At 35.6% G+C, this 11,621-nt stretch overlaps 1 protein-coding gene across 1 annotated transcript; it reads left to right on the top strand.

Annotated features, from left to right (window-relative positions):
* Positions 1–6,416: 6,416 nt before the first annotated feature.
* LOC140991596 (uncharacterized) lies at positions 6,417–10,971 on the top strand. Its single transcript, XM_073461641.1, has 6 exons — positions 6,417–6,719; positions 7,288–7,542; positions 7,632–7,805; positions 7,916–8,022; positions 8,474–8,796; positions 10,187–10,971. The coding sequence occupies exons 1-6, from the start codon at positions 6,600–6,602 to the stop codon at positions 10,795–10,797; spliced, it is 1,590 nt and encodes a 529-aa protein (XP_073317742.1). The 5' UTR covers positions 6,417–6,599; the 3' UTR covers positions 10,798–10,971.
* The last annotated feature ends 650 nt before the right edge of the window (positions 10,972–11,621 follow it).

Raw genomic sequence — 11,621 nt, 5'->3', positions numbered from 1 at the left:
TAAAATTATTCTTCATCAAATTTTTGAAGAAAAAAGAAGATGGATTTCACAAAGTTATTTTTAATTATTTTGGTTATAATACTCACGAATCTTGTACTTATCGGAGAATATCCTCCTCATGTGTTTTCTTTATTTTTACGAATGATAGTATATGTTGTTTATCCATTACTTTGTATTGCAATATTCATTAACTAATAAAATGCATCATAATTTTTTAGTACCACCATGTCAAACTTGACAAAGCTCGAATTTGTTGCACTCGACATTACGGGGAAAAATTATATGACATGGACTCTCGATGTAGAAATGCATCTTGAGTCATTAGGTCTAAATGATACCATAAAAGAAAATGACATATGCACATCACAAGAAAAGGCAAGAGCCATGATATTTTTGCGTCGACATCTCGACGACGGATTAAAATGTGAATATCTGATTGAAAAAGATCCCATGGTTCTGTGGAAAGGATTAAAAGAAAGATTTGAACATATAAGGGAAGTTATACTTCCGACCGCCCGTGATGAATGGAATATGTTGAGATTCCAAGATTTTAAGAAAGTAAGTGATTACAATTCGGCGATGTATCGAATAATCTCGCAATTAAAATTTTGTGGACATGAGGTGACGGAATCGGAAATGTTTGAAAAAACATTTTCCACATTTCACGCATCAAATATAACTCTACAGCAACAATATAGAGTGCGTGGATTTGCGAGATATTCTGAACTTATCGCCTGTCTTCTTGTGGCGGAAAAGAACAACGAGCTATTAATGAGAAATCATCAGTCCCGACCCACTGGATCAACAGCATTTCCAGAAGTAAATGCTGTAAGCAAAAATGAATTTAAACCTGGAAACCAAAATCAAAGTTACAGACAAGATTTTGGTCGAGGACAAAATCGAGGTCGTGGTCGTGGACGTGGACGTGGACGTGGACGTGGAAGTGGTCGTGGTCGTGGACGCGGCCGTGGTTTTGAAAATAATCGAGATAGTTATTTCTATAACTCATCTCAAAAGAACGTCCCAAACCACCCACCGAAAAGGCATCAAGAGAATATGAGTGTTAATGAGAATCACTCAAAAAGATTTGAAAGTTCTTGTTTCAGATGTGGTACTCCAGGACATTGGTCCCGTATTTGTCGAGCCCCTGAGCACCTTTGTAAACTTTATAAAGAATCAATAAAGGGGAAAGAAAAGGAGACCAACTTTACTGAACACAGTGAACCTTTGAGTGGTTCAACTCATTTTGATGCTGGAGATTTTCTGATTGATTTCTCAGATAATGATCAATTTGATGGTGGAATAAATATGTAAAATATTTTATTTTTTATGTATTCGTATGATAATGTTTTATAGTGTGTTATATTGTATTGTATTTTATTGTCAATAATTTTATTTCATTGCATATTTTTTTGAAGTTCAAATATGGAAAATGCTACGAACCAAGCTGAAGTTTGCATACCTGATAGTGGTACAACGCACACTATCCTCCGAGATAAAAGATATTTCTTGGAACTAAAACCAACAAAAACAACGGTGAATACAATATCAGGTCCTGTAGACTTGATTAAAGGATGTGGTAAAGCACAATTTTTGTTACCTAATGGTACAAAATTTTTGATCAATGATGCTTTATATTCACCACAATCGAAAAGAAATTTGTTGAGTTTTAATGATATATATTCCCATGGGTATGATACTCAAACAATGAATGAAGGGAATGAGAAATATATGTGTCTTACCACATATAAATCAGGAAAGAAATATGTGATTGAAAAACTACCAATGCTCCCTACTGGATTGCATTATACACATATACGTCCCATTGAATCAAACATGGTAATTGATAATTCTTCAATATTAACCAATTGGCATGATCGATTAGGACATCCTGGTTCAACAATGATGCGAAGAATTATAGAAAATACACATGGTCATCCATTGAAAGACCAGAAGATCTTTCAGAATAATAAGTTTCAATGTAAAGCATGTTCTCTTGGAAAACTTATTATAAGACCATCACCAGCCAAAATCCAAACTGAATCACCAATGTTTCTTGAACGTATTCAGGGTGATATTTGTGGACCAATCCATCCACCATGTGGACCATTCAGATACTTTATGGTATTGATTGATGCCTCCAGCAGATGGTCACATGTATGTTTATTGTCAACTCGAAATGTTGCATTTGCAAGATTACTTGCTCAAATAATAAAATTGAGGAATCAATTTCCCGATTATACAATCAAGAAAATTAGACTTGATAATGCTGGTGAATTTACTTCCCAGACTTTCAATGATTATTGTATGTCTATGGGAATCATTGTTGAGCATCCTGTTGCTCATGTACATACTCAAAATGGATTGGCTGAATCATTGATTAAACGTCTGCAAATGATTGCTAGACCAATGATTATGAAAACAAAGCTCCCTATTTCTATATGGGGACATGCAATTTTACATGCTGCTTCATTAATTCGCATCAGACCAAGTGCATATCATAAATACTCCCCATTGCAGCTTGCATTTGGTAAAGAACCAGACATTTCTCATCTGAGAATTTTTGGATGTATGGTGTATGTGCCTATTGCACCACCTCAACGAAAGAAAATGGGACCTCAAAGAAAGATTGGAATTTATATTGGTTATGATAGTCCATCGATCATTCGATATCTTGAACCACAGACAGGCGACGTGTTCACAGCACGTTTTGCTGATTGTCATTTTAATGAGGAAATCTTCCCAATGTTAGGGGGAGAACAGAAACATACCGAAAAAGAAATTACATGGTATGTATCATCATTGTTACATCTGGATCCAAGAACAAAACAATGTGAAAAAGATGTACAGCAAATTGTGCACTTGCAAAGAATAGCAAATCAAATACCAGATGCATTTGCAGACACAAAAGGGGTAACTAAATCATATATACATGCTGCAAATGCCCCTGCTCGAATTGAAATTCCGAAGAAACAAATTGAAGATAGTCATGATGTCATTAAACGCCTGAAGCGTGGAAGGCCAGTTGGTTCCAAGGATAAAAATCCTCGAAAAAGAAAATTCATAGAGAAACACAATGATCACAAAATAGAGAATGATGTTCCTGAAGAAACACATAATGATCACAAAATAGAGAATGATGTTCCTGAAGAAACACATGATGATGAAAATGTTTTGTCAGAACCACAAACTGACGAGAATCATGAAATCTCTATCAATTATATTAATACTGGAAAAATATGGAACCGAAAAGATATAGAAGAAATTGATGATATATTTTCTTATAATGTGGCAATCGACATCATAAATGATAATGAAGATCATGAACCAAAATCTTTTGGTGAATGTAAAAATCGGCAGGATTGGATAAAATGGAAAGATGCCATCCAGGTTGAATTGGATTCGCTAAATAAACGTAATGTTTTTGGACCTATAGTCCTTACACCTGAAGGTGTAAAACCTGTTGGATACAAATGGGTTTTTATTCGAAAGCGAAATGAGAAAAATGAAATAGTAAGATATAAAGCTCGACTTGTTGCACAAGGTTTTTCTCAAAGGCCTGGAATTGATTATGAAGAAACGTATTCTCCTGTGATGGATGCAATTACGTTTCGGTATTTGATTAGCTTGGCAGTATCTGAAAATTTAGAAATGCGTCTTATGGATGTTGTTACAGCCTACTTATATGGATCACTTGATAGTAATATATATATGAAAATCCCTGAAGGATTTAAGATGCCTGAAGCACAAAGTTCAAAACCCAGAGAATGTTATTCTGTGAAATTACTAAGATCATTATATGGGTTGAAGCAATCCGGCAGAATGTGGTATAATAGGCTAAGTGATCACTTGATGAAAAAGGGATATGTAAATAATTCAATATGCCCTTGTGTTTTCATTAAGAAAACAACATCCGGATGCGTAATTATTGCTGTATATGTTGATGATTTAAACATCATTGGAACAAATAAGGAAATTCAAGAAGTTGTGTCATACTTGAAAGAAGAATTTGAAATGAAGGATCTTGGAAAAACCAAGTATTGTCTGGGTTTACAAATTGAACAAAAAGAATGTGGAATATTTGTTCACCAGACAAATTATACAGAAAAGATCCTTAAACGTTTTAATATGGACAAATCAAATCCTTTAAGTACTCCAATGGTTGTTAGATCATTAAACATAGAAAAGGATCCATTCCGTCCATGTGAAGATGATGAAGATATTCTTGGTCCAGAAGTACCATATCTAAGTGCTATCGGTGCCCTTATGTATCTTACAAATTGTACAAGGCCTGATATATCTTTTGCCGTAAATTTATTGGCAAGATTTAGCACATATCCAACAAAGAGACATTGGAACGGAATTAAACATATATTCCGTTATCTACGAGGAACGACAGACTTGGGACTTTTGTATTCAAAAGATGCTAATCCAAGTATAATTGGTTATGCCGATGCTGGATACTTATCTGATCCACACAAAGCACGTTCTCAAACTGGATATGTATTTACTCGTGGAGGCACTGCAATTTCTTGGCGTTCACAGAAACAAACACTTGTAACAACTTCATCAAATCATGCCGAGATTATTGCACTACATGAAGCAAGCCGTGAATGTGTGTGGTTAAAATCAATGACTCAACATATCCAAATCTCATGCGGATTATCATTCGACGAGAAGCCTGTGATACTATATGAAGATAATGCTGCATGTGTTGCTCAAATGAAAGAAGGATACATAAAAAGCGACAGAACTAAACATATTCCTCCTAAGTTCTTCGCATTCACCAAGGAGCTTGAGAAGAATAAATGTATTGATGTTCGTCACATTCAATCAAGTGAAAACTCATCAGATCTCTTCACAAAGGCACTTCCTACGACAATATTCAGAAATCATATATGTAATATTGGGATGCGCAATCTACGAAATCTGTGAAGAATTGTTCGTGTCAACATGAGGGGGAGTTTACGCGACTGCACTCTTTTTCCCTTACTATGGTTTTTATCCCAATGGGTTTTTCCTAGTAAGGTTTTTAACGAGGCAGTATAAAAACACGTAATGAAGACAATCATTATGATCATCATCACAAGGAGAAGTGTTGAAAAAATAATATTTAAATATGTGTATTTGAATATTGAATGTTGAAAATTAGGTAAAATTAGGTGTTGAATATTGAAATTTGTGTGTGATGATGAAGGTAATGATGTAATTTATTTTTGGATTATTTGTAAAAATTTTCTATAAATAGATCTCTCATTTGTGAAGAAAATCACAATTGAGTTGAGAGAAAAATATTATAAAATGTGTAGTGTGATAATTTTGAGAGTTTGAGATTTTTAATTTTTACCGTAAATTTTTAGTTTTTCACCACATGTATTTATTATTATTTACATCGAAAAATATACGCACATCCATTTTGAACAACACGACAAAAAATATTATCCACTTCGAAATCTAATATTTATTTAAATTTATTTCCGACGTGTCAGAATCGTGCATCCACGTCATACACGTGTCCAACGTGGAAACCACGGCAGTCCGACGGTGGCTGCCAAGAGAAACTTCAAGATATATATGTGGGCCACACTTTTATCCATTATGCTCACGTGACGACCAGCCCACCGATCAAACTGCTCATCCAAAGTATGACCGAAAAGGCGAAAATACCCCCCACCCTAGAATATATATATTTTTTTCAATCATTTAGGGGAATTTAATTATCATTTTTGCATGTCTATTTTTTTTTTTGGAGTTGGGTAATACCTCATTTAAATTGTAATTAAATGAAAATATTTATTGAGCATATAATTAAACATATCTATCCAAAATTATAATTAAACATATCTATCCAAAATTAAAATTGATTGCGTTGTCCTCGAAACAATTGAATGTGATTTGTGTTTCCATTTCAGCATTCAACATATTGTAGGTCAAGTAACATTACTAATTCATACAATTAATTAGTCAAAGATTCATCCATTCTTCCTGCATAAGTAAATCTTAAGAGTATTACATTGAGATATATTGAATAAATATCATTTGAATCATTAGTAAGTGAAACCGTCTCAAGTTAACCTTGAATTTTTAATATAAAAAATAATATTTTTTTTCATAAATCACCTAAATAAGATATATGTCTCACAAAATTAATTTATAAGACGGACTCACAAAAATTTTGATTTCATTTAATTGAAAATAATATATTGATTTCAAATATATATATAAGCTTAGGTAATCGTGATACAGCACATGTGCGATTGATAGATTTTTTTTAAAAAATTCGATTCCAAATTTGTATTTATTTTTGTAGAATGACCAAATTCGTAATTTCGTAACAAAAGGTCAAAACAATGAGAAAAAAACCCACCGTCAAGAAATGGACACGTGTGAATAGCGGTAGTAATATATTCACCATTTTCAATTCCAACACGCATCCATTGTTTGTTTCGTCTTCTTCGAGTCAGAGCTTAGCAATTCTTAAAACTAACCGAGTCGACGCGCCGATCAAGTGTTCCTCTCCGTTTCCTGCTTACAAGGTTTCATTTTTGTTCGATCTGAGCAGTAAAAATCAGGGGGAATAGCAGTTCCTCGGCTTGTTAATGGTTCAGTTGATGAAAAGTGGTAAATCGGAATCACACAGAGAGAAGATGGCGCCGGTGAAGATGGAGGTGGAGGATCCTTTGGAAGAAGAGTACGGACCGCTCCAGAAGCGCGCCAAAGTAATTTTTTTGTGCTTTATTTTGTTCGTTTTTGTGCTTGCAGGTGCCTTTTTTTTTGTGTTTTTTTAGAAATTTACGTATGTTTGCGGGAAGGACCAGCATGAATCTTCTGAAGGAGTGTTGATGGTGTTGATTTATTGATCGAGTTTGATTTTTTTAGCTTTTTGTTTTTACCTGTTTTGTTGCTTAGGATTTTTAGTGGTTGAGGTTTTCTGTTTAGGGTTTTTGCTGATATTGGTGCAAGCTATTATTAATTTTTATTTGACTGTGAATTTGTTGGTGATGAACTTGGGTTGGTGATATTTTATACGATGTGTTGATTGGTGAATGATTTACTCGAAAGTTCTCGACTTGCTAAATTCGCGAGCAAATAATTTTATGTGGTGTGCTTATGATATTAGATGTGATTGTTCTTTGATTATTGTAAAATTAGTTGTCCCGTTCTTGGGATTTTATTCAATTTCCTTGAACCCCAGCTGTTGGCTGATCTTTGTGGATTTCGGAATAATAATGTCACTAGTTGGTTATCACGTTATTCATATGATGTGTGGTTTCATCACTATAACAGAGTCGAGCAATGGGAGGTGTCGAAGTTCCAGCATCACAGTACAACCCGCTTGACGAGCCAAGTCCTTTGGGTTTACGGCTGAGGAAAAGCCCTTCACTCTTGGAGTTGATCCAGATGAAACTATCCCAAGCAAATAAGCCAAAAGTTGGAAGTCATGGACATGTTAAAAAAGAACCAAAAGGTGGTGCTGCATCTGGAGATAAGCTGAAAGCTTCAAATTTTCCTGCTTCAATTCTTCGAATTGGAACCTGGGAGGTACGGTTATGTTTCTGTGTATGAAATAAAATTTTAGGTTCAAAATTAAATTTTGGTTGAAATCATGGAAACATTTCCTGGCTCTGCAGTATAAATCGAGATATGAAGGAGACCTGGTGGCAAAATGTTATTTTGCGAAGCATAAGCTGGTGTGGGAAGTTCTTGATGGTGGTCTTAAAAATAAAATTGAATTTCAATGGTCCGATATCATGGCTCTGAAGGCAAATTACCCAGATGATGGTCCTGGAACCTGGGATGTTGTGGTATAAAGCTTTGTTATCGTTTTGCTGGTTTTATTTGTTGCTTGAATTTTAACTGCTCCCACTACAAACACATGGCCATATTATTTTCCCTCCTGTTGTTCCTGATGCAGCTAGCACGACAACCTCTTTTCTTCAGGGAGACTAATCCTCAACCGAGGAAGCACACCCTTTGGCAGGCGACTGCAGACTTTACTGGTGGACAAGCTAGTATAAATAGGTCAGATAAGTCTTTCCTAGGTTTGATTACATATAGTAATGTTTCGCTGCAAGCATTCTTCCACATATGTTTCTTAGCTTCCTTCAAACAAGCTCTGTATAAATGTTCATGTTAAATTCATGTTCGTTCATCCAAGAAAAATGTTTTTTGTGAGATCCTGGATTTGAATCTACGAGTTGTGAAGCATCAAGAGTGCTTTTAAATGAAGATTCTATGCTCAATTCACTTTCTTTTGTGCGTTCAGAAATGTATTCATGTGCCACGTGGTGCTACCCGGTGTAATATTTTTTATGTTTTATAAATTATAACTTTTGAACCTTTCACGTATGAAGTGGTGACATTTCGTATCTTACTATGCTATTCTTCTAGTGCATGCGACGGAATACTGCAGCATTATTATCATATATATATGATGTTTAAAATTCTGTGACATTCTAATTTCTTGTTGCAGGCGACATCATCTGGAGTGTCAACAGGGCTTGTTAGGAAAACATTTTGAAAAACTCCTTCAATGTGATCCCCGTTTGAACATTCTTAGTCAGAAAGGAGAGATAACATTGGATTCTCCTTATTTTGAACCCAGACACTCTTTGTTTGATGATCAGAATGAGAGCAATGAATTTGATTTGGATAAAGAGGGAAGTCCTTCCTTTTTCACCTTGCATATTGCCACTTCGTCGTCAGGGGTCCAATCTTCTTCCTCTAAGAATGATCAAGATGCTCTTAGCAGAAATTCTGAGTCTTACCCTCGTGAAACACCATCACCTAGCTCAGGTAAAATTGTCATGAATTTGGAAAGCTTTGCTGAAATCTGATTCAAGTTGCTTTTTATTGGTAGGCATGACTTTGTCGATGTTTAAAGTAATTAGCCCTGCGCGGCTTCTGTTTCGATTTGCTTTTTCAAGGCAGTGATATTCTCAGGGTTATAAAATTCACTATGCGCTAGTCGGGCGCCGGACCAACACCTAGGCGGATTCCATGATATCAACATAATAAGATGAAGTATGATGTGTTAGGACAAGCCAACAAATCAAATTTCTTTGTTGGACTTTAGTTTATGGCCTATACAAAGAAATTTGATTTGTTGGCTTGTCCTAACACATCATTCTTCATCTTATTATGTTGATTGGACTTTAGTTTTTGGCCTATACAAAATATTTTTCATTAAATTAAAATCCCAAAAAACTGTTTTTAAAAACAACCCCCCAAAAAAATTAATCCTAGGGCGCCTAAGGCCATCTAGGCGTCTTTGCTTTTTAGGCTGGCGGACTAGCATTTTTTCGATGTGGTCGGCCGGCGCCTAGGTCGAATTTTAGAACACTAGATATTCTCAGCGCTTAGTTTGTTTTATATGTTTCTTTTTGTTAGAAGAGTCAACCACATAAGCAATCTGCAGATTAGATTTGATGAAGGATCTTTCGTTTTTTACATAGGCAATCTGCAGATTAGATTTGATGAAGAATTTTTTTATTCAAAATTTCTTCATTTGTAATAACCCATATTTGCCTTCCCTATGAGCTACAGTGTATAATCCCAAAACCGTAGTTTGAGAATATCACCGTGGCACATCGTGGAAATGTCTTCTTTACCAGGTCTGTTCATATGTTTAGATCCCAATAGATCCAGTGAAAAGCCGAGGAATCTGCAGGTCACTATGTTATAAAGAGGCAATATATTGTTCCATTGCATAGTTCCCAGCTTATTGTTCCAACACTTGGTGTAACTCTTGGGTTATGCCAATCGATCATTACTCTCACATTTTATTCTTGGGCAGACTGACAGTTTACACGTTTTAGATCTATATGTTTCTCCATTCTGGTATTTCAGCTCCGAAACCTGAAAGTTGCAGCACATGAGTGATTTGTAACCAGCTCCAAATTTATTAGTAGAACATGATTATCAAATTCTTTTTACCGCTTCTACCTGGAAATGCTGCCAGTTCAGTTATTGTTGTTTTTGTGGTTGCAATTTACTTTTTGGTTTCCTATAGGTTGGTAAGTTACTATTGATTCAATCAATCCCTCATTTTTATGTACTGATTGAGGTACCGTTTAATTATTGTAACGGAACGGTTGATGTTTAACCTTTCTTTTTTTCCTCTGGAATCCCGCTTCAAGTAGTCAATTTCTGTACTGACCCTATGATCACAACATATGCACTCCAGGTAAGGACACCATGGCTGCTGAAGATTTTAGACATGGTGGAATGGAGCAATTCAAAGCACTCAGCAACTGGGATCGTATCAGGGCACCCGGGCTCCATTCTTCCATGTCCATGAGTGACTTGGTGAACCATCTTGAGAGCATGATATCAGAGCATGGAACATCCAGAGATCCAGCTCTCTCCATTGAGGATTGGCACAGCCTTGAAATATTGGATGATATAAACCGGTGCCTGTTTAGCGACCTCCAAAACGTGCCAGAATCGGATGAGAAGTTGCTGATGTCCCGGGTAAATTCTCTTTGCTGCCTCCTGCAGAAAGATTCTGCTGTGGTTTCAAACTCCCAATCTAGAAATGACATCAATCCTGATTTCTATTTCGAACAAAAGAGAATTGATGAATCATACGCTGGTGGTGCATCAACTAGTGAAAACAATATTAACCGGAATACTAGTGTCCGAAATGAGTCAAATGAAACATCCGGGTACAATCAGGCACCGGCCATGTCCAGGAAGGACTCGGTTGGAGAACTACTGCTCAATCTCCCTAGGATAGCGTCTCTACCACAGTTCTTGTTCAATATTTCGGAAGATTTGGAGAGCCAAGCTAGATAACACTTCTCTGTGTCTTGTACATAAACATATAGCCATAGTGTTGGGGATTCAGAAATTCAGATTGATGAAGAATCCTGTAACTTTATCTATTTACTGGCTTTGAACCTCTGTTTATGTGTGTTATGTATTCTATAACATAATCAACGCCGTGCTAAAATATGTTTCTTGTGTGTACTGAAGTGTTATTGCAATCTTCGTTTTCAAGGTTGTTCGACCCAGGCAGAGGATTCCATTGAATGGGTTATGACTTCTGCTCCATGACGGCCGACCAACGATCTAAAAACTGCATGTTAGCTGAGCTTAAGCTAGATTAATGTAGTTTAATATGAGTTTGAGTGAAAAAATAATATTGATAAGTGGACAAAACGGTTAGAAATAAAATTTATTTTGCTACAAGTTATATTTCAACATGCTATACTAATTCGAACGTTATTTTTGTTAATTAATTGAACGCTGCAAGATTGAGTTGGATGACATGAATATAACAAGTCATATCATGCTAACTAGACTAGTTCAAATTTAATCTTGATCAAACGAGACTTAGCTTGTTAGAACTAATATCATATTGTGATTATTCGATTTGTCTCAAATTTGTGATCTCACTTCGAAACAAATAGTTGAATGGTTAGCCTGAACCCGGTCAAGAATCTTTGCCCAAGTCTTTAACTTGTCGCTCTGAATAGAAAGTCAAATAAAATGCCTACTGGTTCCCACCACCCAGTCACGCGGATAATATGGTCGTAGTTGAATTAACATATTTTCATTCCAAGATTAATAAAAAAAAAAAAAATAGCGTAAATACCACTTTAACCATTTATTTGAGT

Source organism: Primulina huaijiensis, chromosome 13 (assembly GCF_012295235.1).
Source record: "Primulina huaijiensis isolate GDHJ02 chromosome 13, ASM1229523v2, whole genome shotgun sequence".
Classification (NCBI taxonomy): domain Eukaryota; kingdom Viridiplantae; phylum Streptophyta; class Magnoliopsida; order Lamiales; family Gesneriaceae; genus Primulina; species Primulina huaijiensis.
This window is presented reverse-complemented; position numbering and strand designations above follow the sequence as displayed.

What these genes read in the sequence shown, in the direction of transcription:
- LOC140991596 (XM_073461641.1), top strand. Translation starts at nt 6,600, where the DNA reads ATGGTTCAGTTGATGAAAAGTGGTAAATCGGAATCACACAGAGAGAAG. An exon ending in CTGGAACCTGGGATGTTGTG is followed by an intron (nt 7,806 to 7,915) that starts GTATAAAGCTTT and finishes TTCCTGATGCAG; the next exon opens with CTAGCACGACAACCTCTTTT. An exon ending in GGACAAGCTAGTATAAATAG is followed by an intron (nt 8,023 to 8,473) that starts GTCAGATAAGTC and finishes TTCTTGTTGCAG; the next exon opens with GCGACATCATCTGGAGTGTC.